The sequence below is a fragment of the Dromaius novaehollandiae genome, unplaced genomic scaffold (assembly GCF_036370855.1).
Source record: "Dromaius novaehollandiae isolate bDroNov1 unplaced genomic scaffold, bDroNov1.hap1 HAP1_SCAFFOLD_41, whole genome shotgun sequence".
NCBI lineage: Eukaryota > Metazoa > Chordata > Aves > Casuariiformes > Dromaiidae > Dromaius > Dromaius novaehollandiae.
Window position 1 is genome coordinate 111037 of NW_026991492.1, and position 26224 is coordinate 137260.

At 52.7% G+C, this 26224-nt stretch overlaps 1 protein-coding gene across 1 annotated transcript; it reads left to right on the plus strand.

Moving 5' to 3' along the window:
* Positions 1-1221: 1221 nt before the first annotated feature.
* On the plus strand, positions 1222-25644 carry LOC135326919 (olfactory receptor 14C36-like). The gene is made up of 4 exons (XM_064504561.1): positions 1222-1263; positions 3431-3553; positions 16274-17011; positions 25588-25644. Exons 1-4 carry the CDS (start codon positions 1222-1224, stop codon positions 25642-25644), a joined length of 960 nt encoding a protein of 319 aa, XP_064360631.1.
* The last annotated feature ends 580 nt before the right edge of the window (positions 25645-26224 follow it).

The window sequence follows — 26224 nt, forward strand, 5'->3', positions numbered from 1 at the left end:
CTCCTTCCCTCTTGTTTGCTTTCTGCAATGAGAGCTTTCCCCTGCAGCAGTGTTTGCTGAGGGAGGAGGAGGCGGTGGGAGATGCTCACTGCCTGCTGGCTGTTAGCGTGCTGGCAGCTCTTTGGAGAAGTGAAGGCCTTGTGGAGAGGTGGTCTTTGGAGACAGGCAAGACTGTTCTTGGCAGATGACTGTTAAGGGGCTTTTACTTTCACATGCCGGATCTATTTAGGCAAGCAGGGCCTTTGAGAAGGCAAGCCAAGCCAGAGTGCCCTGCAAGGGATGCACAGCTCAGGTTTCTCTTCCTTCCAGCTGCAGTCACTGCAAGTTCCTCCACTGTCCTGCTGTAGTGTGACCTTCCTGTGCTGCAGCAGGGGAAGAAAGAGAGCAGCCCACGTGCAGGCATGAGTGTGCTAGGTGTGGTGTTGTTAGGTGCTGCCACTGCTGCCACGGGCAAGGGGCTGTTTTTTCCTGAGCTTTGGGTGGATGTGAGGAGTCCCACTTAGCCCTAGATGCATTGCTGCAAGTAGCTGGAGCCAAGGGAGTGGTGGGGAACACAGTCGTCCTCCAAGGAGGCTGCCAGCTTTTGTGCAGGCATTGTGGACCCTGTGTGCTGGAAGCACTTTCCCTTGGCTTCTTACAGATGAGTGCTTTTAGAGTTTCTCCTCCTTTTTTGAGGGCAGAGTCCTAGAGCTTTTGCCTTGTGACCACTCTTGTTTTCCAGCTCGTCCCAGCTGAGGCCCTGATGGGATCGTCTCAATCCAGCCCTGCAAAGTCCAGGTGCCAAGGAGTGGAGCACTGGGGGTCAATTGCTTACTAAGAGAAGAGAGAGAAGTGGTCCTTCCTCCAGCCTGCCCCCAGTGCTGGTTTAGAGGAGAGCTCCTTGTACCAAACCTGAGGACAAAGGAGCTTGGCTCTCCCACACCCCCAGCTCCTTCAGTGGGTGACTCTGCTGGTGCTCTCAGACTCTCCCTGTGCCATGCCATGTGAGACCTTGGAGGCAGGGCCTCAACTGGCTTTTGCACGTGTCATACACACTGCTGAAACCTGCTGGCTTGGCTCCAGGCTTTGCTTGGGAGACAAATCCCAGCCCTTGGCGAGACAGAGGAATGCAGATGCTTGAGAGCAGCGGAAGCCTTGTGCCATTTTCCTGGTTGGAAGCCTGCTTGTCTAGGGCTGGTGCCCTGGCCCTGTGCGTGCTGGGCAGTGTGTCTGTGTGTCACCATGTGGTCATTTGTGAGCCCCCTGCGCCAGCTCTGTGAGAGGGTGAGTGGTGCCAAAGAGACTGGGCCTCCTGCATTGGAGGCCTAAAAGGCACCTCTGTAGGGAGGCCCCTTGGGTGAGCACCCCGGGGGCATGGGAGGCAAAAGCGAGAGGCAAGAGCTGGCCTGCTGAGCCCCTGGGAGAGCACTTGCTGTCTGCTTGCTGGAGGTGGGAAGTGAGCAGGCGCAGGGCTGTGCCTGGCTGCTGAGAGGCAGGGCCTGTTGCAAGGCCTTGGAGGACTGGGAGGGAATGGGAGGGCTGGAGAGTTGGTCTGTGTGTGTTTTGGGTCCCTTGGAGGTGGCCTGTTCTGCTGCCATGTGTGGTGCTGTGCCCTGTGTGTCCCTGCTGCAGAGGTGCGTGTTGGCTGGCCACCCTCTGTGAGGCGAGAGGCGGAGGTGCAGGGTGTCACAGTGGTGGGTGTCCTGTGGTGGGAATTGGTGGCGGCCCCCATGTCTTAGTGCTCTTCACGAGAGGAGGTGTCTGGAGAGAGCAGTGCTGTGCTCCCAGGCCATAGCCTGCCATTACAGTGTTCTCCTGGGAGACCTGGGGTGGGGACCATTGGTGACCATGGTCCCTCCTTGGAGCATCCTGGTGTGAGCCAGGGATGCTCGCGGTTTGCTGGTTCCTGTCAGCTGAGGTTCAGGGTTGCAGTTTCTGAAGCTCTTGATGCTTCCCTGACTCTTTGGGATTGTACCAGGACTTCTGGGGAAAGTCACCTTCTCACTCCTTGAAGGCTTTCTCTTGAATCTGGATCCTCATTGCATCTTCCCATCCCAGACCCTAATCCATTCCGATCCATCAGGGAGATGGGGAGTTAATCAAAGCAGTCAGAGCTACTTCTCCCCTTTTTGCCTGCCCAGACCCTTGCAGACAGTGGAGATGCCACCTCACAAGAAGTCGGGCATCTAGGGGTAATGGGTGGCTCAGATGCCTGTCCTTGGTCAGCTGTGCACCTGGCATCTCCAAAGCTTCTGGTCCCTTTGGAATAGCGTCTTAGAAGAGCAGATTCCTTGAGCCTGCAATGGGGGAGACATCTGCAGGTGGGGGTCCAATGCCATGCTCAAGGCAGGTCCCAGGAGATGAGGTATCGTCAGGTGTTCTCCAGTGAAGTTTCGAATCTCTCCAAGGACGGAGATGTGGGAACCTCTCTGGGTGCCTGTGCCACAGTTTGGCCACCCTCATGGAGAAAAACGGTTGTTCTTAACATCTAAGGTGAATGTCCCATGCTCCAAGTTGTCCTTGTTGCCTCTCAGGCTGTTACTGTGCACCTCCAAGAAAATCTGGTTCCATCTTCTCTGTGCCCTCCATCAGGTAGCTGTGCAGAGCAGGTAGATCCCCCTTGGCCTTCTCTTGCTTAGGCTGGACAAACCCAGCTCTCCCAGCCCCTCCTTATATGCCCTATGCTCCAGCCCCCAACCTGCTTGGTGGCCCTGGGCTGGGCTCCGTCCTGTGTGCTATTGCCTTTCTGGAACTGGAGAACATGAACAGAACCCGGTGTCCAGATGTGGCCTCAGCTGTGCCAAAAAGAGAGGTAGAGTCTCCTCAGTGGCCCAGCTGTCTGTGCTCTTATGAATGCAGCTCAGCATGGAGGGGAGACATTGGCCCGTGGTTGTTGTGACTATATAAGGCCAGCAGAACTGACGGTAACCCTCCAATTCTTTCTTCCTAGGTTGCTCCAGTCATGGTCAGGTAGGCTGCCAGTGCAGCCCTGGAACCCCCGAGGATGGAGGCAGGGTGCCAGGGTGTGTCCCTGTAGCTGTCAACCCCAAAGCCAGCATTGTGATTCCTGTGTGGAAGCAGTGAGCAGAGCGGTGCCTGGGCAGTGTGCAAGTGGCGAGTGTCCTGCACCCATCTCTGCTTGCTGGCACTTGGTTGTATCTAGCAGAAGGGCCAGCTCTGTGGGGCAGAGACAGTGTGTTTGCAGACCAGCTGCCACAGCCGGGGTCTGGCATCAGGTCGATGGCTGGTGCAGTGCTGAGTGGATCTAACAGTGTCAGAAACCCTTTCCAGTGCAGCTGCTCCCTGGGCTGATCTCTGTACTGAGGCCCTAGAAATGGAAGTGGCATCCTGCTGTCATTTAGCAGGTGCTGCAGAATAAGTGGCTCACATCTAAGACTTGATGGTAAAGGAGATGCAAGTGAAATTGTTCCTTTTTGTGATTTGTGCCCAGGGTGACAGAGTGGAGATGTCACATGACCTGGAGAGAATCCTGCCAGGAGATGACAGCCGTTTGCAGAGGAGCGTCATGAAAGGAGTGATGACAGTGACATCAAGGTACATGAGGGCGACCCAGGTGAGCTTCTCTTCTGTGACGGGCATGAGAGAAGCCTGCCTCAACCCGTGTGTTCTTGTGAAATACATAGTGGCCCAGAGATGTTTCTCATGCCTGAAGAACCAGTGGAGGTTCCCAGCTCCCCCTGTGACAGATCCTTTGGCAGAGCACCTTCCTGTAGAGAAAGGGCTGTGCCCAGCAGGCTCTTGGTTGGTGCAGGTTCTTGGGATGTCACCTCTGTGTCTTCTCCTGATCAGCAAGAAACCTTTTAATAGCTTCAGTGTAGTCTTGGAGGTCCCTTCTGCCTGAGTACCTGACAGGTCAGCAGCAGGCCCATGGGGAGGGTCTGTGCTTGTGAGGTCCCTTTATCCTCAGGAGCTGCTGGGCAAGCTGCAGGCAGCTGGCTTGGGTGCTGCCTGTGAGGTGACTTGTGCCTCAGCACCTCCTGGGCCAGGAGAGGCACCTAAGTGCTGTTGGTGCAGGTTGTGAGGTGCTTCTGCCTCCGTCCTTGATAGGCCAGCAGCAGGCACATGGCTTCAAGGCTGAGTGTGAGGTCACTTGTGCCTCGGTACTGGATAGGCCAGCAACAAGCACATGGCTGTCATTGGTGCTTGTGAGGTCAATGGTGACTCAGTACCTGCTAGGGCAGCTGTAGGGACATGGCTCCAGGGCTTAATGTGAAGCCCCTTTTCAATCCCTACCTGGTAGGCCAGCGTCAGGTACATTCCTGCTGGTTGTCTTGGTGAGGACGTTGTGCCTGAGAACCGGAGAGACCAGCCTCATGCACATGGCTTTGGTGGCGATGATGAGGTCACTGGTGACTCAAAATGTGCTAGGCCAGGAGCAGGCACGTTGCTGCTGTTTGTTCTTGTGGGGTCCTTTCTGCCTCAGCACCTCCTAGGCGAGCATCAGGCCCATGGCTTGGATGCAGATGGTGAGGTGTCCCTTGGCCTCAGTGCCTCATATTGGGATATTGGTGCAGTTCGTACTTGTGAGGCCACTTCTGCCTCAGTCCCTGATGGGCCAGGAGTGGTCACGTGTCTTTGATGCAGATTGTGAGGTCACTTGTGCCTGCAACCCTGATAGGCCAGTGGCAGGCCTATGGCTGCTGTTTGTACTTGTGAGGTCAGTTCTGCCTCAGGCCCTCATAGGCCAGGCACACTGAGCTTGAGAGAAATTGTTTGTCAAGTACAGCAGTTCATTAGAGATAAGTGGTCCTACACATATAACAAGCATTGGGCAACACCAAACAATCTACAAACTGTAAGTATTAACACACCTAAAAGTATATCCAAGCCCTACTGTTAAGCCATGGATGCACAGCGTAGTGACCATTCCTGCTTTTTCCTTGTCCTTATGGAGCCACCCCTCCGGTAACAGTTTTCCCCAGATTGTTCTCACCACACTCCAGCTGCACTGGGATGATTCATGTCCTCCCTGGCAGTTGGCCTCAGCGTCGTCCCCACTGATGGGTGGGTTGTTGGGTCCGCAGGCCAGCTGATGGTGAGTGTGAGTCCCCACAGAGGTGTGTGGCTTACTCTCTTAGCCTTCCTGGGCTTAGTTCATCATCCAGTCAAACAATGCTGGACCATGGTTACACAACAGCCGTACGGCCCCAGTCAACACCAACAGGCATACCAAGAGATAACCCAGTGCTCCGTCGACAACAGTACGCATATTCAACAGACAACCATACTCAGTCGATAACAGCACACCCATCAGCAGGTCCTTCAGTGGAGAATTCCACAGTACCTGGATGCCTGCGGTGTGAGTCTGTGGTGTCACTTCCCCTTTGCTGACCAGGTTTGTTCAGCGATCATGGGGTCGTTGCAGGGTGTGCCACTAGGCTACAGCAACTGCACGGTGTGGTGACTCCAGCCGTGGTGTCCCCAGGGTTCCTTAACTCTTGGGGAGCACCCCAGAGCAAACCCCTCTTCCATGGGCTGCCCCATCCTGAGTCCCGCGCTTGCCTGTGTGGCGCCTATCAAATGGCTGCAAAGGCTCTAGCAGGAGACGGAGAGAATGCCCCCCCATACTCCAAAAGGCCTGGGCCACATGTGTACAGAGGCCTCCTATTCAGAGAAGTTGAGGCAAAAAAGAGAGGCAAGAGCTGTCCTGCTGAGCCCCTGTGAGAGCACTTCCTCTCTGCTTGCTGGAGGTGGGAAGTGAAGAGGACCAGGGCTGTGATGTGCAGAGGAATTCCCAGTTGCAAGGCCTTGGAGGACTGGAAGCAAATGGAAGGGCTGGAGAGGTGGCCTTTGTGTGTTTTGGGGCCCTTGTGGGTCCCCTGGCTGCTGCCATGTCTAGTCCTGTCCCCTGTGTGTCTCTGATGCAGAGGTGTGTATTGGCTGGCAACCCTCTATGAGGCGAGGGGCAGGTGGTGCGGTGTGTCACAGTGGTGGGTGCCCTGTGGTGGGAACGAGTGGTGGCCCCAGTGTCTTGGTGTTACTCAGCATGGGAGGAGGTGTCTGGAGAGAGCGGTGCTGTGCGTGGGGAGTGCCGCCAGGCTGGGGAGCTGGGGAGCCCTGGGAGGTGAGGAGGTGACTTGGCTCGCAGGGCCCAGGCTGCCCTGGTGGTGAGAGCCAGGGATGCTGGCAGCCTGCTGCCTTCTGTGCGCCGTGTCCCCGTTGCCTGCCTCTCCCCATCCCCCCTGCCCGTATATCATCTCTGGTGGGATCAGTGGTGGTGTGATTCTCTTCTTGACCTCAAAATGGCTCCTACCAGCACACAGCCCATGAGGTTCCTCTACAAGAGGTGACCTCACCATCAATACTGCAGTGTCACTTCTTTTTCTCCCCCGCCCCTCTTCTGAATCATCCTCGCTTCTGGACCCCCACCTTCAACATCCCAGCCATGTCCTCTTTACCGGCACCTCCCTCTCCCCTATCCCTGTAGAATTACACACATGTGGCAGGATGAAACTGGGCTCCTGAGGAAGGCAGGCTGGGGTGGCGAGGAGGTGCAGGTGTGCTCTGTGCAAAGGGGTGGCTGGAGTGCAGAGACCTTTGCCTTGGAGCAGGTGATGAGCCAGTGGAGACCTTGTAGGAAGGACAAGAGGACACAGCAGTCTGGGTGACATTCTGGTAGGTGCTTCAGCTAATTCAGGATCTGCTTGGCACGCTCCAACAGGAGACTTCCCTGGGGGGCAGAGGGGCCATGAGGCCTCTGTAAAGACAGACTAGACAGAGGAAGAGAGGACAGAGAGGCAGAAGAAGAGAGAGGAGACATGTCAATTTGAATGCAGTAGTTTCTCAGAACAAAGTTTCTCCATTCAGAGGGTTGCCAGGAAGTGTATCGTGAAGAATAACATAGACATACATATAAACATGTAAACTCACATACAGTAATTACTGTAGTGCAGAGGCATAGTGCTGCCAATAAAAAAGAAATAAATTATTCATTAGAATTGATAAAGAATGTTTGAAGTTCTGAAAACAAAGATTTGTTTCAGTTCTTGCATAGATCTATTTTTGGCATAGATTTCAGCAATGACATGAACTTTACATTCAGGCCTTTATAGACACATACAGAGGCCATTGCTGCCTGAGATGCCCTGTGTAGCTGTGTTCCCATGTGGTGCTGGGAAATGTGACCCAGGAACTATGGGAACCTTTCTGGAGCATTGGCTGGTCACCAGGAGAAGCATCTCCAGACCTCTCAGTGGGACAACTTCTTTCTTTCCATTGACTAGAAAGGGAAGTCCAGACAACTGGATTAGCCAGAGACATGTGCCCTGAAAGGTCTGGCATTAAGTGAGATAATTCCCATCCCTGCTGTCACCTGAAATGGAGTCGCACTTCATGACCATGCAGGGAATGAGAAGGGAGAGTGGCTAGATGTGTAGGGACTCCTTAAAGGCGTCACTGTAACACAGGTACGTTGAATTCTGGCCATCAATAACTAGGGCATTTTATTGAAGCTGATCAGCCTGCTTTCCTCTATCATTGTGAGAGCTCAGCACCTCATGGTGTGACTCACTGTGTGCAAAGAGCGAGAAGTGGCAAGGAAGATCCTGGGCAGGGAGTGGTTTGAGGGGTACTGGACTTGTATGAGATACAAAAATAGACGATTTTAATACTGTAGGACATATTATAAAAGAAGACTTTAGAAACTGTCAATAAAAAAGAAAGAAGAAATAAATTAAATAAATTATTGAAAGTGAAAAAAAGAATGTTTTGTTACACTTTTGACCTTTTGACACTTCTTTGTGTTCTTATTGCCCTTTTTTGTTTAGTTCTTTCTTGATACACTAGTCTTCTACAGAGATTCTTTTTTTTTTTTTTTTTTTTTTTTCCCTGAAAGAGAAAGAGAATTTCAGACCTGGGGTGGGATGCAGTTACAGGGTCATGGACACGTGGTGCCATTGCAGGTGCCCTGGTCCCCTCTGCCCAGCCTCCATCTGCAGCTCCCAGGGGCTCCAGTCTCCCACAGGTTCCCTGCGAGAGCTGCCAGGCCCAGGCAGGTGCCTCAGAGACACCAGAGACTCTCCAAGTGCCACTGGCTGCTTGTGGTTTGACACCTGAACTCTGCCTGGAAAGGTGAAGAACTGTTTTCAACATTTCAAAAATATGAGCACACTTTCATCAGCTCAAATGACTGACTAATATTAATGTCAATGTTTTGCTATGAGGAAAGAGTGGAAATCTTCAGGAAGGGTCTTAATCTCGGGAGAAGAAATATTGATCAGCCCTTGACCTTGTGTTTCCACTGCTCTGTCTGTTAAGCTGTGGATATAATCTCAGTGATCTCCCACATATTTCCACATATCGTGATTAAATTGATCATTTCTAAAGGTATCTTTGCATCAGACTCTCTGGACATATGCACTTTCCCTAGTTTCCCAGTTTTCCTCCTCTCCTTGCTCTTTATCATTCAGATACCTCTCAACTCTCCAGTTGCTGCTCTGAGCTTCTGGGAGTCTGAAGCTTGCCTTGTCTTTCAGCAGTCTCATTGTCTCTTTAGCCACCTCCTTTGTTCTGTTTTTTTTTCCCCCTATCTATCTTTCGAAAACATTTCAAAGAAGGTGACTTCTTGCGGGTGGTGAAGCTCACTGGAGGCAGCTTGGACTTAACATACACTTGAGGACAGTCTCTTTTATGAAGCTGTTTCAAAATTTATTTTTGTTTTAACACATAAGACAAATCCTTCTGTGCCTGTTTGCAGCTAGTTCTCTAAGGCAAGCAGGTGGAAATTGGTGCACATGAGCTGTAACCTTCAGCTACAGCCTTGAAAGGAAAAAGGTTCGATTTTAACCAGAGTGCTCTAAGTCCCCAGTGGCTGATGAGGGAAGTGGCAGGGCTGGGGAGCTGGGGAGGGAGGTTGTCCATACTTGTCTTCTATCAAAAATACTGCTTTTCCTACATGTCCAGACTTCATTAGGAGACACTGTGGGTCAGTATGAATTGGAGAATATGGGTATCGCTTATTCTGAAAACTGAGGAAAAAAGAAAGCTTCAGAAGCAGACATCTTTCATTTTCAGGTGCTCATTGAAATCTGCCTAATCTCAATACACCCCTGAAAACTTTCTAATTAGCCACACAAGATCTGAAGAACTGGAGAAAATTATGGAAAGAGGCATGGCACCTTGGAGGGTTTTTAATCACCCCTCGGGTGTATTTGGTGCTGAGCGCATGAACCTCCGATGCTGAGAAGAGACTGAAGAAACCTCTCAAGAAGTTAAATTCAGAAGCAAATCCCAAGTTTCTTGGAGCACTAACAGGTCCCACTGAGGGCCATTACCAAGAAAGCCTCCCCAGGGGCTGATTAGAGCAGAAAGTTGGAGGCCCTGATTGCAGGTAGGCAAAGACAATGTGCAGGTGGCTGTGATGCCAAGTCAACCTGGATGTGTGTTATCAAGCAGAGCAGCCAGGCACTGACAGCCAGCCCCTGGGCAGGGTGATCCTTTCCATCATGCATTGCTCAGGGCTCTTCCTGAGGGCAGTGTGCAGGTGGGGTTGCACAATGCCAAGTGCAGGACCATGATACGGCACCTCTTGGGCTCCCAAGGGACAAGGAGGCAGCAAGGCCACAGTGCTTTAAGGAATGGTGTCTTCTCATGGGCCTCGGTGGCAGAGACACCAGCCATAGCCAAGAGGACAAAGACCTCGCTGTGTTGGGAGGTGTCAGCCTTGGTAGTGCCCCTGGCCATCTCCACCTCAGGCTGTCCTATCCTTTCCCATGCCTGTGCCTGTTTCCTTGCAGACTGTAGACACCCAACCTGCTTCCCCACCTTGCTCACACCCCAGGATCTCCTGATCTCTCCCGATGTCTCCCTGTCCTCACTTGCTTTTCCTTGAAACACAAAGCCAGGGGCTGATCACAGACTCCTTCTGGGTGACCTGTAGCACCACAGCACTACCCTATGAGTGACATCTCCCTTGACCTCCTGGCTGTGCTCCTGCTCAGACAGCCCACAATGCTTCTGGCCTTCTTTGCTGCCAGGCAACACTGCTGGCTCATGTTCTGCCTCCTGTCCCCCAGGACCCTCAGGTCCTTTTCCACAGAGCTGTTCCCCAGGCACTCAGGCCCCAGCCTGTAACACTGTGGGGTGTTGGTTTCTCCCAGGTGCAAGAACTGGCATTTGGTCTGTGTTGAATTTCAGGAGGTTCCGGACAGCCCATTCCTCCTGCCTGTCTATGTCCCTCTGAATGGCAGCCCTCAAGCATATGACTCCCCCCTTCCCCTGTCCCATCCACCTCCAGTCTGGGGTCATCTAGAAGCATGATGACTGTTGCCTCCTGTGTGTAATCAGGACTGCCCTCTGAGCCTGACCATCCAAGCAGCTATTTATCCATCCAGTTGTCTGCTCTCTAGACTGTAACGTTCTAACGTGCATGCAAGAATATTGTGAGAGACAGTGTCAAACACGTTGCTGAAGTCCAGGAAAAGACATTGACTCTTCTCCATCCACAAATGCAGTTATTTAATCATAGCAGGCAATCAGGTTGGCATAATTTACCCTGGGTAAATCCATGCTAAGTGTTCCCAGGCACCTTCTTCTCCTTCATGTGCCCAGAAATGTGACCTGGGAGGATTCATTCCATGACTCACTCCTCACCAAACAGCGGCTGAACTGCCTGCAGCTCCCCAGGTTGTCCTTGTGGCCTTTTTGGAAGATGGATGAAACATTTGCCTTTCTGCAGTCATTGGGCCTTCACCCCATCTCCACAACCTGTCAAAGATGGTAGCGAGTGGCCTTGCAGTGACAGCAGTCAGCTCTCACAGCATCCTCACATGCAGCCCATCCAACCCCACTGACTGGTGCAGTCTGAGTTCTCACAAGGAATCCCTCACTAACCTCATCCACCATTGGCTGTTTTTCTCCTCTGGAGTCCTGACTCAAGGCACAACAGCCCAGGAGACCTTGCTTGTGGAAATGGAAGCTAACCATGGGTTGAGGTCCTCACACCTATCTGCATCTGCTGCTACAAGATTCCCTGTCCCATTTAGCAGGGAGGCCATGTTTCCCTTTTTATTCTTTGATTCTTACTGAAGCAGTAGCAGCTCATCTTCATGTTCTTGACACCTTCTGCAAGCATCAATGGTAGGGGAGATTTTTCTTCCCTAACACCATGCCTATGATGCTGGACAATATTTCTAAATTCCTCCTTTGCCTCTCCCTTCTTCCCCCTGCTGCATGCTGCCCTAGTACCCTGGAGCTAAGGTGCGAGGTCCCTGCTTAGCCAAGTTGGTCCCCTGAGGTGTCTGCTAGTTTTAGCGAGTATCGGGATGGCCCATCCTTGTGCTTGGCAGGTCTGTCCTTAAAGGCCTGCTGGTTTTGCTGATCTCCTGGGCCCTTGAGAGCTGCCTCCCATGGCATCCCCCACCAGTCCCCTGAACAGCCCAGGAAGTCTGCTCCTGTGAAGTCCAGGGTCTGTACTCTGCTACTGTCCTTCCTCAGTCTCCACAGGATCTGGGACTCCACATTTTCAGGGTCACAGTAGGCAAGGCTGACACTGACTATGCCAGCCCTGATCAGTTCCTCCCTGTTTCAGATTTCCAGATACAAGAAAGCATCGCCCTTATCAAGCCACCTAGCAGCTGTGTGAAGAAGTTGTCCTTGATGCCCTCCAGAAACCTCCTGGCCTGCTTGCACTCTGCGGTTTGCCCTTCCAGTTCATGTCAGGGGCATTAAAATCCCCCCCACAAGAACCAGGGCCTGTTATCGACAGGCTTTCTCACATTGCTTTTAGGAGACTGCATCCACCCCCTTCCCCTCATCAGGTGGTCTGTATCTCCCATCATGATGTCACCCTTACTGTGATGCTCACCCACAAGCATCCACCCCAACCCTTGTCCATCCCATGCAAGAGCTCCACACACCTGAGCTGACCCTTCACACAACAGGCATCTCCATTCATCTTCCCTGACAGTCTCTCCTGAAGAGATTGTAGCCTACAAACATTGCCCTCCAGTCCTGTGAGGGATCCCACCACATCTCAGTCATTCCAACGATGTTTCAGACCTCTGACAGCTTGTGCATCTCCAGCTGTTCCTGTGTGTACCCCAGGCTGCATGCATTTGCATATATTTGGACTACAGAGCCTCGGCTGTGGCAAAGAGTGCAGACTGGTCATGGTGACACCTGTTACCAAGAGCCAAAGACACCGTGTGTGCAATGGCCCCACTTCAGAGCAGAGCCACGCTGGCACAGATAGCAGGTGGCAATGTAATGGTGAAAGGAGGTTCCCACTAAGAGAGCAAACCCTGCAGTGCCCAAGGCCAGGGAGAAACAGAGCTGGGCTGTGCTGAAATGGCAGGAGAGGAGTTTGTTGCCTGAGGTGATTTGTAGCACTATGAGGCCTGTGACAGAAGTGAATCCATGTCCAGGCAGGACAAGGTGCCTCTGAAGAAGTCCCTGGGCCAGGGCAGCCTGTGATCCAGCCACCCTGTGGACATCATTAGCCCAGTCCCTGTTCTTATCATATTGGGGGGTGAGAAGAGGTTCATGGGGAGGAGAGCAAGAGGGTCTGAGAGTGCAGAGACTAGAGCGGAGACCTTGGTGTGATGTGCCTCTCCCATTTATGCAGCACACTTGGATGTAGACGGGATGGACTTTGCCTAAAGGCAAAAGTGGGGGCTCATTTGTTTGGGCACAGGTAGAAAAACATGAGATAGCCTGGGCATTTGCCCAGCAACCACTCCAAAAGGGCATGGTTTTTCCATAGGTCCCACCCATGCAGTTGTGCTAGAAGCCCAGGCCTCTGACATGGACCTGCCCAACTATTTTGATGTCCTTCTATCAAGTGTCTGAACTGAATTACATTAGCAGTTTGCACTGTTGGCATCTTCATGTGTCTCAGCTTCATAGTGAGTGGTGCTCTAACTGGAGTGGGCATCTAGTGCCCTTTGAGCCAAGGAAATTCCCCACCTGGCCCCACCTGAGGCTGCAGGAGGATGGGGGGCCCACAGTCACTCCAACAGAGCAAGCAGACACTGGCACATGCCTTGGACCATCTCTGTCTCTTCACATGTCACCGGGTGTTCGTGTGTGGGCAACTGACTCCCACCCTCCATCTCCAGTGACTGCAATGAGAGCTTAGACAAGGAGCTCATGGGCAGATCTCTCTGTTGTGCACACTTCAGCTTGGGCAAGGGGAATCTCCGCTCCTGTGTGTCTGTGGATATAATGGGAGGGATCTGAATGCCACTCCAGCCCAGGGCCTTCTAAACCGTCTTGAGATGACCAGATTGACCCATCTGAATGAATACCTGAACCATGTGTCAATGAACTGCCTTCTTGTCCCTGTCCAGGTGTCCTGCCTAGTGAAGAGATGGGAAGAGGGGCTTCGAGAATGGGACACTTCCACCTCTTGAAAATAAGCCTCCTCTGATGAGACAAATTGCAGTGCTGGAATCAGTCTGCCTTCAGTGCTTAGGGAGGGAGCATCAGTGATTATTTTAGTTTATTGCAGTGAGCATTTCCCAGGAGGAGGGAGCACAAGGGACAGGGAAATTTGTGTCTTCAGCTGGGTCTCTGCTCCTGAGTGGGGCCAGGCTCCTGGGATGGAGGGAGCTCATGGCAACCTGGCAGCACTGCCCAGACACAGCTGTGTGCAGGAGCAGCTCCTCTGCCAAGAGCAGCAGGGCTGCGGGCACTGCCTGCTGCTGCTGACATGAGATGGGAGAAGGCAGAGAGAAGTGCAAGGCAGTGTGGAGTGGGAGGAGAGAGGAGAGCTGCTTGTGGGAGAAATCTTCATAGCCCTTTGCACGGTAAGTCTCTGGCTGCAGGGCAGTGCTACTGAGGTTCCTGGAAGGGACTTCTGAACCCAGCCCATACCGTGGCTGATAGGCTTTTTAATGCTCTCTCTCCTGGATTATGCAGGACACAGCAGAAAGAGAAGATGCTTCAGAGCAGGATTCCCTGCCACACCATCACAGGGACAGGGCATCCTGCCACCTTCTTCCAGAGATGGCTGCAGCGGGCAGTGATTCAGAGCAGCATCCCTGCACCCCAGGGTGCTGTGTGCCCGGGGCAGTGACTCTGCCACCTACGAGGGTCAGTGCTGCAGGGAGAAGCTCAGTGTGAGGGGATTGACCCCCAGCCAGGCAGGTTCATTCTCCCATCAAGAGGGTGCTGCGTGTGTCAAGACTGCTCACAGCTCTAGTTCACGCACAGCACATGTCCAAGGGGTCTTTTCAAGAGGAAGATCAAGAGAAGGGCTACTTCCAAGGGAAGGAGCTTTCCTTCTGGTGTCTGTGCTTTCTATTTTCTCCCTAATTTTGGCAGCAAGAAAAAAGGAGAGTTTTCTGTTTTGGCAAAGAACAGGGACTCACAAACCTTCCCTCTCAGAGATCAGGAGGTCTGGGAGAAAGCTCAGCAAACCCCTTCAACCCCACCTCCATCTACAGACAGCTTCAGCATCAGCATCACCTGTGTGGTCTCCCTGGGGTTTATGGTACCTGCTCCTTATGACCTGCAGGCACAGAGGTGCCTCTGGACAGTGCACTGTCCCGGGAGGTTTCTGTCAGGCAGATCTGAGCACACAAAAGGTGTGATGCAGTCTGTGAGCACTGCCTGGGGAGTTGGGACAGAGAAAGGTGCCAGCAGGGACTGCTCCAGGCAGCAGAGCCGAGCAAGGAAGGAGAGGGAACTGCTAACAGAAGCATCATGGGAGGATGGATTTGGGCAAGTCATGGTCAGTCCCTGCAATGCAAACACACTGCACTGAGCAAGCCCCCCACGTCTCTGCTCCCACCCAGCAGAGCCTCTGCCCTGACAGCCATGAAGTCCAGGCCATGAGCTGCCTCCTCTGCAGCCAGACCTCCAGCAGAGGAGAGGGGCATCTCTCCTGCCATGGGCCCGTTTAGTGCTGCCCGACAAAGGGGCTGAGAGTGACTGCCTTGCAGCGTCACCATCTGCCAGGTGGCATGCCCAGCTGGGTAAGGTGAAGGCTTTCCCAAGTGTCCCTCTGTCTCTCTCCTTGCCTCCCTTGGTAGCAGGATCATGGTGTTGCTCCTTGTTTCTTCTATCCATGCTGCTCCTGTTCTTCTCCCAGGCTGTCCGGGGTTGCAGGGTTTTCAGCTGCAGTTCAGACACCAACACTGTGAGTGCATGGAAGTGAGGGGTCTGCAGCCCCCTTCTAAGCTGTGCAGCCCCAAGAAATGCAGTCTGTTGTGTTTGGAAATGAGCTGATCCTCCCTTAAGGAGAAACCATCTTCAGTCCTGATGGGCCTTTGACTGTTTCCCCAGGGTGTCCTGCCAGGCTGAGAGCTCCAGAAAGGCACTGCTGTCTCATAGCATATCTGTAATAGCTGAGAGACAAATGAAGAAGGTGCAGAGATGCTGAGAGTATGGAGATGGTGGTGGGAGGCTGTATATGGGCATCTGAGAAGAGCCCTGTGTGTCCTTGGCTAGAAGGGGAGTGTGGAGACCTCCCTGTGGTGCCTGGAAAAAGGGTGAGAAGGTTGGAGATCTGCACTTTGAAAGTGGACTCCTCTGCTCTCAGCAGTGGTTGGTTTCCTTTCAGGGCAACATATGAGTGCGATCGTCCACCAGCTCCACGAGGTGTGAGCACAGGACAGCTGGGAACAAGACTAATGGACAGACTAGCTGTCCTCATGCTGCAAGAAGGGACAGTGAATCCGTTTTTCTCAGGACTCACAGTAGAAATGCCAAGGATTTCTACCTTTGAGGAACACTGCCCAGGGGTGACAATACCATCTAAAATAAAATATAAAATCCCAGCAACTCTCTTCCTCAAACATCATTCTTTAGAATGGGGGGAGAAGACGAAGAAAAGCCCTTCTATACGATGAGTAGTTTTCACCTGACAGAAACTGTGAGTGTCAGAGCTCGTCACCCCCATTCCCCTGTGTGCGCTGCTGTACAGCAGGACTGACTCGTCTGGAGCTCATGGGCAGAGGCCCCTGCTCCTCACAGCAGCACACTGAGCCAGTGCAAAGTGGAGCTGAAGCAAGGGAGCTGCACAAAGATCTTCTCAGTAAAGAGAGAGGCAATGTGGGGGGTTGTATGGGAACTGCAACAACTGGGGGCTTTTTTGCTTGAAGATTCTCTCCTAACTGCTCCATGTCTTTCCTCCTTTGCACAGTCCCCCATGCCTGGAGATAGCAAAATCTCCAACAGCAGCTCCCTCAATGAGTTCCTCCTCCTGGCGTTTGCAGACACACGGGAGCTGCAGCTCCTGCACTTCTCGCTCTTCCTGGGCATCTACCTGGCTGCCCTGCTGGGCAATGGCCTCATCATCACAGCCGTAGCCTGCGACCACCACCTCCACACCCCCATGTACTTCTTCCTCCTCAACCTCTCCCTCCTCGACCTTGGCTCCATCTCCACCACTGTCCCCAAATCCATGGCCAATTCCCTGTGGGACACCAGGGCCATTTCCTACTCAGGATGTGCTGCCCAGTTCTTCCTCGTTTTCTTCTTCTTTGGAGGAGAGTATTCTCTCCTCACAGTCATGGCCTATGACCGCTACATTGCCATCTGCAAACCCCTGCACTATGGGACCCTCATGGACAGCAGAGCCTGTGTCAAAATGGCAGCAGCTGCCTGGGCCAGTGGTTTTCTCTATGCTCTCCTGCACACTGCTAACACCTTTTCAATACCACTCTGCCAAGGCAACACAGTGGACCAGTTCTTCTGTGAGGTTCCCCAGATCCTCAAGCTCTCCTGCTCAGATGCCTACCTCAGGGAAGTGGGGCTTAATGTGGTTAGTGGCTGTTTAGTCTTTGGGTGTTTTGTTTTCATTGTGGTGTCCTACGTGCAGATCTTCACTGCTGTGCTGAGGATCCCCTCTGAGCAGGGCCGGCACAAAGCCTTTTCCATGTGCCTCCCGCACCTGGCTGTGGTCTCTCTGTTTGTCAGCACTGTCATGATTGCCTACCTGAAGCCCCCCTCCATCTCCTCGCCAGCTCTGGATCTGGTGGTGACTGTTTTGTACTCAGTGGTACCTCCAGCTCTGAACCCCCTCATCTACAGCATGAGGAACAAGGAGCTGAAGGATGCCCTGAGGAAAGTGATTTCATGGACATTTTTCAGCAGTGGTAACATTGCCAAAGCTCTCCACAAATGACTCCCACGGTATCCAATACCAGGACTGAGCATTGTTTGTTCACTATTGTTACTATGATTAGTAGTATTTGTTATCATGTTGCTGTGAAAATGCTTGGATTCATTTGACCTTTACTGAGACTGCTCTGTCTCCCCTGGTGCCCACATAAAATTGTGTCCAACACTCGGTCAGAGCTGACTCCCTCACAGTATCTCTGAAATCAAGTAGGTTCTTTCTGGTGCAGAGCTTGAAGGCTGGGCTTCCTCCAAAGCTGCTGTCAAGAATAGGCCCAAGGAAATCATGACCAAAGGGGCTGCTGCTGATGGGGTTCTCCATGGGTTCAGGAGCAAAAAGCTCATGATCATGTAATGATCTCTTAGAGACCACGGCTGGATTTAGGACCCCCCCATCAGTGTCCAGTGACAGTGGAGGGGATGAATGGTCACAGATTCACATAGCCAGAGCTGTGCCACATGTTAAAGCACAGTGTCAGATGCCTGTCCTTCTGGCGGGGAAGATGGAGGTGCCAGGAGAGCTCAGAAACTCTCCTGGGACAGCATGTTCTATGGGTGGGCAGTGAGAGGAGCCTCACAAAGTGAGAGGTCCACCAAGGTGGAGTCAAAGATAAAGTGCCAGCACAAGGTTTCCACAGGCAAAGGAGAGGCAGTGGGGACCCAGCTGGCACGGGGAAGGGAGCCTGGAGAGCGTTTCATGTCACTCTCTGTGAAATACCATGGGTAGGATCTAGAAGCATACCTGGACACAACTAGCACCCTTGGAAATGCTCCACAGTCCTTGCAAGCACCTGCCACATCTGCAGTCCCCCTGCAGGGATTAGAGGCTGTGATCCCCATTTGGTTGGGTCTGCTCCCACCCTGACCAGCACGGCCAGTGCAGAGTCATGTCATGGCCCTGTGGCCTCACAGCCTGCTCATTCTGCAGAGCAGTGCCGGCAGCTTGGGGCCCTGCAGAGCAGGGGAGGGGGTGTGGGAATGGCCAGCAAGATCAGAGGAGTGACTGGGAGAAATTAGAAGGAAGTGGAACTGGGCTTGAAAGTGTCTTGGAGAGAAAAATGCTGACGTACATTTAAAAAAAAAAAATCTTTCAGAGTGTGAGTACACTAAAGTGAGCTTACGGTGCAGAGCCAGAAGTCCTCGCTGTCCTGACCCTCCACATGGCCTGGGCAGTGCCTGAAGAAGGATTAATGCTCCCCACCCTCCCAGCTCAGAGTGCCATCGTCCCTCCTGGCGGGTGGCACAAAAAAAAAAAAAAGGCTGGAACCCTTTGTGGGAGCCTGCATTGAAGGAAGCAGGACCCAGAAGCCATTTCAGTTTGCTGCTGTCCCTCAGGCCCTGTCCCCAGCACATGACCTTGAGACAATCTCCCTCACCCTGCATGCTGGTCCTCACCCCAAAAGTCACATCCAGAAAGGGGTCCATGCCCAGCTGGAGGACCGTGCGTCCAGCTGTGACCCCTGGGAGGACAAGTCCTCTCCTGGATCCTCTGCGGGGCTGGCAGGGAGCATGCAGAGGAGATCCCGAGGCCGTCTACTCGGCCTGTAGACCATCGTTCTCCCATGGGAGACCTCAAGCAGAGTGCTTCAGGGCAAAGCTCCAGCCCAGCTGCTTGTTGCATGAACAGAGAGGAGAAGCTGTCCCAGGACACTCCTCACACACCCAGCCCCTGGTACCAGCCATCTCCAGCACTGGCCATTCCCCATGGTCCTGGTGAGGGCTGATCTTTGAATGTGAGCAGCTCCGTCTGCCTGCTGGGCTCAGCACCTGGGTGGGGGGAATGACCACCCCGCCTGGCCTCTCTCCCTGGGCCCAGACCCCAGCAGACCCTGGAGCATGGCCTTCTGCTAACCCTGGGGGACAGGATGAGGGCTGGGCAGGGGCTGGGGACTGGTGGGAGGCTGCTGGGCAGGAGGGCCTTGGGGGAGGGGGCACTGAGGGCTGTCATGGGAACCATGCTGGGGGGACATTTCCCCACCCTGAACGCACCCTGTCCTGTGCGGTGCCTGCACAGTGGGGCCATGGGGTCACACGGAGGGCAGCAGGGCTGGGCCAGCGCAGGGACAGGAGGGAGACAGGAGCCACGACACTCCAGAAGCTCCCGACAGTCCTGGAGGGGAACCACTGCTGCTAGCAGAGTCGGGGATTTCTCGAGGGCTGCAGCCAGCGGCACAGGCTGCCAGGACTCCCAGACCCAGCACAGGTGGCTGGAGCCCAGTAACGCAGCTCACGGTGCCCTCCGTCCTGCGTCACTGTCCTCTCCCAGGCACACTGCTGGGTGTGTCACTCCCTGCACAGGCAGGGAGAGGAGCTGCTGGAGGTCTGCTGTTCTCACCCCTGCTGATCTCAGCTCTGCCCTGGTGTCAGCCCACAGCCTCTGCCCTGGGTCATGTTATGTCTCCATACACTCTCCTCTGAGACCATGTAGGGACCTGCAGCACATAGCTCTGCTTGGAGCTGGCCACCACGGCCCGCCTGCACAGTCCCAGGAGTTCCCAGCAAGGCTGTGCTTGGAGGTGAGGCTGCGATTGTCCTTGGTCAAAGCAGATGGGATGGTCTGGCTGGGGGCCAAGGGGAGGAAAGGAGAAGAGACAACAAGGAGAAGATGCAGTAAGGAAAATTTCAGATGAGATTAAGGAAAAAAAATAAAGAAATAACCATAGTAGTTGAGCAGCACTGGAGCAAGGGCCCAGGGATTTTTTAGAAACTCACCAGAGGAAAGCACTCACCAACCTGATCTAACTGTAAAGATAGTCCAGCTCAGAGCAGATGGTGGTCCTGGAGATCTCCAGCAGTCCCTCCCAACCCAAATCCTCCAGGAGGAAGGGGCTGGAAGGAGGAGTCCTGGGCAGGGGACACTGCTGTGGGGTTGAGGCCTTGCTGGCATTTGTACTGCCTGGTCAACTCTGTCCTCAGAGTCACACAGGGAGTGAGTTCACCCTCAAAAGGAGTCTCTGCTCCATGGGCAACAGGCCTCAAACCAGTGCAGAAGACTGCAGAAAAGTTCTCAGGAACATGTCAGGCATTCAGCCCCTTCGACTGCTGAGGTGTCCCCAGAGCGGTGCTTTGCATCCTGGGTCTTGAGGGCTGAGAAATCTTTAGAGCCAGGGCAGATGGGAGTCCCATGTCCTGGGCTCACAGGTAACAGGGCATGAGAAGGGCTGTACTGGCTGCAGGGAGGGAATCACTGCCTGGGGCATGAGCAGATCCCCCTCTGCCCTCCCCTCTCTCTTCACATCCCGGAACAGAGATTGTGTTTCCTGTGTTGGCCCTCCCTGCCAGGCTGTATTCCCAGCTGGAGGGAACACAGTCTTCACACTGGGGAAATGCAGCAGAGCCCAGTCTCATCCAGAGGAGTGGGGTCCCACCACACCTGCTGGGTGGCCAGGGCTGCAGGCTGCAGACCCCACGCTGTTCCCAGCAGACCTCCTGCCTGGGGCTGGAGGGTGCCCAGCAGCAAGGCAGGCATGCCTGGGGGTCTGGTGCCTTTGGGGTGGTGGCCTTTGGACCAGCCTCTGTCTGTAAGGGCCTCAGGAGCTTCTCCACCTCCATGTTAGTGGCAAAGTTAGTGTCCCAGCTTCTTCCCTCTGGAAAGCTCAGGATTTAATTCTCTGGAGAAAGGGAAAAAGGAAACCCTTTTGTCCAGGAGACGTATACCATCCCATCAACCCTCTACTGTCTTCTCCTGCCATATCACCCCAGAAGTCCTTTGGCAGGAGCATCTTTTGGTTTCTGACCCTCTCTCTGGCCCTGCTGTGAGCAGCAGGTTGCACTACAGGCCTCCTGTGGCCCCTTCAACCTGAATTATCCTAAAAGCCTGTGACCTCAGGCCCTATTTTAAGCACAGAGCTAATGTTACTGGCGATTTTAAAGCCTCAGAGCTGCAGGATGTGCAGGGTGCTGCAGGCAGCCGCCCTGTGAAGGGTTCTTAGAGTGGCTGTTAAGGTTGTGGGATGATGGGGCAGAGGCAGTTTATTTTACTAGAGAGGAGCTCAGCAGGATGGGGGCTCTGTCACAGGGTCCCAGGAGAGCGCAAGGGGGATCCCCGACACCCACTGCCCCACCAGCAGTATGTACAGAGGGGGAGCAGCCAGTGGCACAAGCAGGGTCCTGGCAGCATTGCCCCCCGTTGCACCTGCTTAGCTCCACAGCGCTTGTGGACCAATAAGGGATATATATCTGCAGAGGACAAAAGCCTAGCGAGGAGTGGCAAATTGACTGCATTGGACGGTTAGCAGAGAGCCAGCGGCACAGATATGTCCTGACCGCTGTAGATACCTGCTCTGGTCTATGTACACCCACGCCTGCACCACAGCCACCCAGGCTCACACCGTTAAGGCATTAGAAGTCTTGACTGGGTTATGTGGTTCCCCAATGGAAATCCAAAGTGATCAGGGCACTCACTTTCCAGGCAGTGATGTTCGGAATTGGTCTGAAGAGTGGGGAATAGCCTGGACATATCACATACCCTGCCATCTGCAAAGGGCAGGATTGACAGAGCAAATGAACAGGCTGCTCAAAGAGCAGTTGCACAGATTGTCCTCTTCTGGTATTCTCAGGGGTTGGAGCAAAAACATTCATCAGACAACTGCCTGCCTCAAGGACCACCCACGCCGTGGCTCTATCCCATATGCTTGTTTCCAAGGGGAATCCATGGAGCGGCCGCATGTGCTTAGAGTGCAACGGCTGCACCCCCAAGCCTGCCTCCCCATGTGAGCCATGCCCGGGAGTGCAGGGTTGGATCTGCAATTTCCACACAAAGAAATAACCCTGGAACCGGAGAGCCGTCCTCTTGTGACTATGGGGTTGGTGGTCACCATACCTCAGGAGCATTATGGTCCCTTGGTGCCCAGCAGTAGTTTAGCTCTCCAGGGGGATGGACATGGTTGCTGGGGTGGCGAGGAGGTGCAGGTGTGCTCTGTGCAAAGGGGTGGCTGGAGTGCAGAGACCTTTGCCTTGGAGCAGGTGATGAGCCAGTGGAGACCTTGTAGGAAGGAGAAGAGGACACAGCAGCCTGGGTGACATCCTGTGTTTGCTAACGGCTGCCTGAGGAGGGAAGGGAAGTAGCTGAAACCTTGTGCAGGCAGCTGGGGGAAGCCTCATGGTCCCAGATCCTGGTTCTCACAGGGTGGTTTCACCCCCTTGAAATCTGCTGGGAGGGCAGTTGGCCTGGACACAAGCAGCCCAGGAGATTCCTGGAGAGCACCAAAAACAATTTCTTGGCACAGGCGATCTATGAGCCAACACCAGCTGGACTCTGTCCGTCACAAGCAGACCTGGATGGGGATGTAAAGGTTGAGGGCAGCTATGGCTGCAAAGATTGTGGGATGGTGGAGACGTAAGACAAGAAGCCAAATCACAGCCCAAGGCTGCAGGAGAGCTGATTTCAGCTAACAGAGGATGTTCTTGGCAGGATCCCCCAGGAGACTTCCCTGGAGGGCAGAGGGGCCTTAAGCCCTCTGTAAAGACACACTAGGCAGAGGAAGAGAGGACAGAGAGGCAGAAGAAGAGAGAGGAGACATGTCAATTTGAATGTAGTCATTTCTCAGAACAAAGTTTCTCCATTCAGAGTGTTGCCGGGAAGTGTATCATGAAGAATAACATAGACATAGGTATACACATGTAAACTCACAGAGGGTAATTTCTGCAGCGCATGCATATGGTGCTGCCAATCAAAAAGGAAGAAAATAGTCATTAGAATGTTTAAAGTTCTGAAAATGGAGATTTTTTTTTCAGTTCTTGCATAGAGCTATTTTTTGAATACATTTAAGGCTATGACGAGAACTTTACATTCTGGCCCTTCTAGACAGATACAGAGGCCACTGCTGCCTGAGATGCCCTGTGGAGCTGTGTTCCCATGCGGTACTGGGAAATGTGACCCAGGAACTATGGGGACCTTTCTGGAGCATTAGCTGGTCACCAGGAGAGGCATCTCCAGACCTCTCAGGGGGACAACTTCTTTCTTTCCATTGACTAGAAAGGGAAGTCCAGACAACTGGATTAGCCAGAGACATCTGCGCTGAAGGGGTCTGGCATTAGGTGAGATAATTCCCATCCCTGTTGTCACCTCAAATAGAGTTGCACTTCAGGACCATGCAGGGAATGAAAAGGGTTTGTGGCTAGATGTGTAGGGACACTTTTAAGACATCACTCTAACACAGGTACATTGAGATTGGTGCAAATTAGGCCATTGATAAATAGAGTGTTTTCACTGAGCTGATCAGCCTGCTTTCCTCTATCAGCTGTGACAGTGCAACACCTCATGGTGTGACTCGCTGTGTGCAAAGAGCAAGGAGCAGCAAGAATGATCCTGGGCAGGGAGTGGTTTGAGGGGAACTGGACTTGTGCAAGACACATAAATAGTATTTTTAATAGTGTAGGCCTTCTGCAGCTACCAGGGGCTCCGGTCTCCAGCAGATTCCTTGTGAGAGCTGCCAGGCCCAGGCAGGTGCCTCAGAAACACCGGGGCCTCTCCAAGTGCCACTGGCTGCTTGTGGTTGGACACCTGAGCTCTGCCTGGAAAGGTGAAGAATTGTTTCAACATTTCAAAAATACAAGACCACTTTCATTAGCTCAAATGATTGGTTAATGTTAATGTCAATGTTTTGCTATGATCAAAGAGTGGATATCTTCAGGAAGGGTCTTAATCTTGGGAAAAGAAATATTGACCGGCCCTTGACCTTCTGTTTCCACTGCTCTGTCTATTAGGCTGTGGATGTAATCTCAGTGATCTCTCACGTATTTCCACGTGTCCTGATTAACTCAATCATATTTAAAGTCCTCTTTGCTCAGACGATCTGGGTGTATGCACTTCCCATAGTTCTCCAGTTTTCCTCCTCCCCTTGCTCTTTCTCCATTCAGATACCTCTCAACTCTCCAGTTGCTGCTCTGAGCATCTGGGAGTCTGAAGCTTGCCTCGTCTTTCAGCAGTCTCATTGTCTCTTTAGCCACCTCCTTTGTTCTGTTTTTTTGTTTTTCCCTATCAATCTTTTGAAAACATTTCAAGGAAGGTTATTTCTTGCGGGTGGTGAAGCTCACTGGAGGAAGCTTGGACTTAACATACACTTGAGGACAGTCTCTTTTATTAAGATGTTTCAAAATTTATTTTTGTTTGATCACAATTAAGACAAATCCTTCTGTGCATGTTTGCAGCTAGTTCTCTAAGGCAAGCAGGTGGGAATTGGTGCACATGAGCTGTAACCTTCAGCTACAGACTTGAGAGGAAAAAGGTGAGATTTTAACCAGAGTGCTCTAAGTCCCCAGTGGCTGATGAGGGAACTGGCAGGGCTGGGCAGCTGGGGAGGAAGGTTGTCCATACATGTCTCCTATCAAAAATACTGCTTTTCCTACATGTCCAGGCTTCATTCGGAGACCCAGAGGGTCAGTATGAATTGGAGAATGTGGGTATCGCTTATTCTGAAAACTGAAGAATAAAGAAAGCTTCAGAAGCAGACATCTTTTGTTTTCAGGTGCTCATTGAAATCTGCCTAATCTCAATAGACACCTGAAAACTTTCTAATTAGCCACACAAGATCTGAAGAACTGAAGCAAATTATGGAAAGAGGCATGGCTCCTTAGAGGGTTTTTAATCACCCCTCGGGTGTACTTGGTGCTGAGCCCATGAACTGCAGATGCTGAGAAGAGACTGAAGAAACCTCTCAAGAAGTTGAAGTCAGAAGCAAATCCCAAGTTTCTTGCAGTGCTAACAGGTCTCACTGAGGGCCATTACCAAGAAAGTCTCCCCAGGGGCTGATTAGAGCAGAAAGCTGGAGGCCCTGATTGCAGGTAGGCAAAGGCAATGTGCAGGTGGCTGTGATGCCAAGTCAACCCTGATGTGTGTTATCAAGCAGAGCAGCCAGGCACTGACAGCCAGCCCCTGGGTAGGGTGATGCTTTCCATGATGCATTGCTCAGGGCTGTTCCTGAGGGCAGTGTGCAGGTGGGGGTGTGCAATGCCGAGTGCAGGACCATGATATGGCACCTCCCGGGTTCCCAGGGGATAAGGAGGCAGCCAGGCCACAGCGCTTTAAGGAATGGCGTCTGCTCGTAGGCCTTGGTGGCAGAGACAACAGCCATAGCCAAGAGGACAAAGACCTAGTTTTATTAGAAGCTTTCCACCCTGGTAGTGCCTTTGGCAATCTCCACCACAGACTGTCCTGTACTTTCCCATGCCTGTGCATGTTTCCTTGCACACTGTAGACACCCAACCTGCTTCCCCACCTTGCTCCCACCCTGAGATCTCCCGACCTCTCCTGATGTCTTCCTGTCCTCACTTGCTTTGCCTTGAAACACAAAGCCAGGGGCTGATCACAGACTCCCTCTGGGCATCCTGTTGCACCACAGCTCTACCCTACAAGTGACATTTTCTTTTCCTAAAGTCACATCTAAACCCTACAGGCTGCTCTTTGTGGCTCTTTCTCCTTCTCATACTGTTTCCCACTACCAAGAAAAGCTCCATCATCTCTGAAACCACCCTTCAAGCAGTCACAGGCAACTACTCTACTGCCCTTTGCCTGCACTTCACCAGGTTAAAGAAGCCCAGGTCCTTCAACCTCTCCTCATGGACGGGATTATTGCTGCCTAGGCACAGGACTTGACTGAGACTTCTCTTGTAAATCTTCATGAGGTACCTGTTGTCTGAATCACCCAAGTTCCTCAAGATCCTTCTGGACTGTAGCTCCTCCTGTGTCAAAACAACAAACAAACAAGCAAACAAAGAAACAAAAAAGAAAGAAACCAAAACAGCACCAATGAGTTAAGGGTAAGCAGGGGTGGGGCCGATTGTAGGGGAAGGGATCAGGATGGTAAAGGAGACAAACTTAAAAGGGGAGAAAGAAAAAAAAACCCAAGAAATGTGAAAACAAAGTAAAGGACTGATCAAGGCTGTCTTGGAGACTGAGGTGGAGGGGACCTCAGGAGGCCTCTAGTCCAATCTCCTTGCTAAGAGCAGGGTCAGCTCTGGGATCAGACCAGGTGGCTCTGGGCTTCATCCAGTCTGGTCTTGGAAACCTCCAAGGGAGGGGACTGCACAGCCTCTCTGGACAACCACTTCCAATGCTTGACCATCCTCGTAATGGAAAAGCTTTTCCTTATTTCCTGCACAAACATCTCTTCTTTCAACTTATGCCCATTGTCTCTTGTCCTCCCACTGTGCACCCTGGTGA

Bases quoted from the DNA above. Each gene is read 5' to 3' on its own strand.
- LOC135326919 (XM_064504561.1), top strand. From the start codon at position 1,222: ATGTGGTCATTTGTGAGCCCCCTGCGCCAGCTCTGTGAGAGG. The intron at 3,554-16,273 runs GTGAGCTTCTCT...CACCTCCACACC, and splicing joins GGTACATGAGGGCGACCCAG to CCCATGTACTTCTTCCTCCT. The intron at 17,012-25,587 runs GTGATTTCATGG...GCACTTCACCAG, and splicing joins TGAAGGATGCCCTGAGGAAA to GTTAAAGAAGCCCAGGTCCT.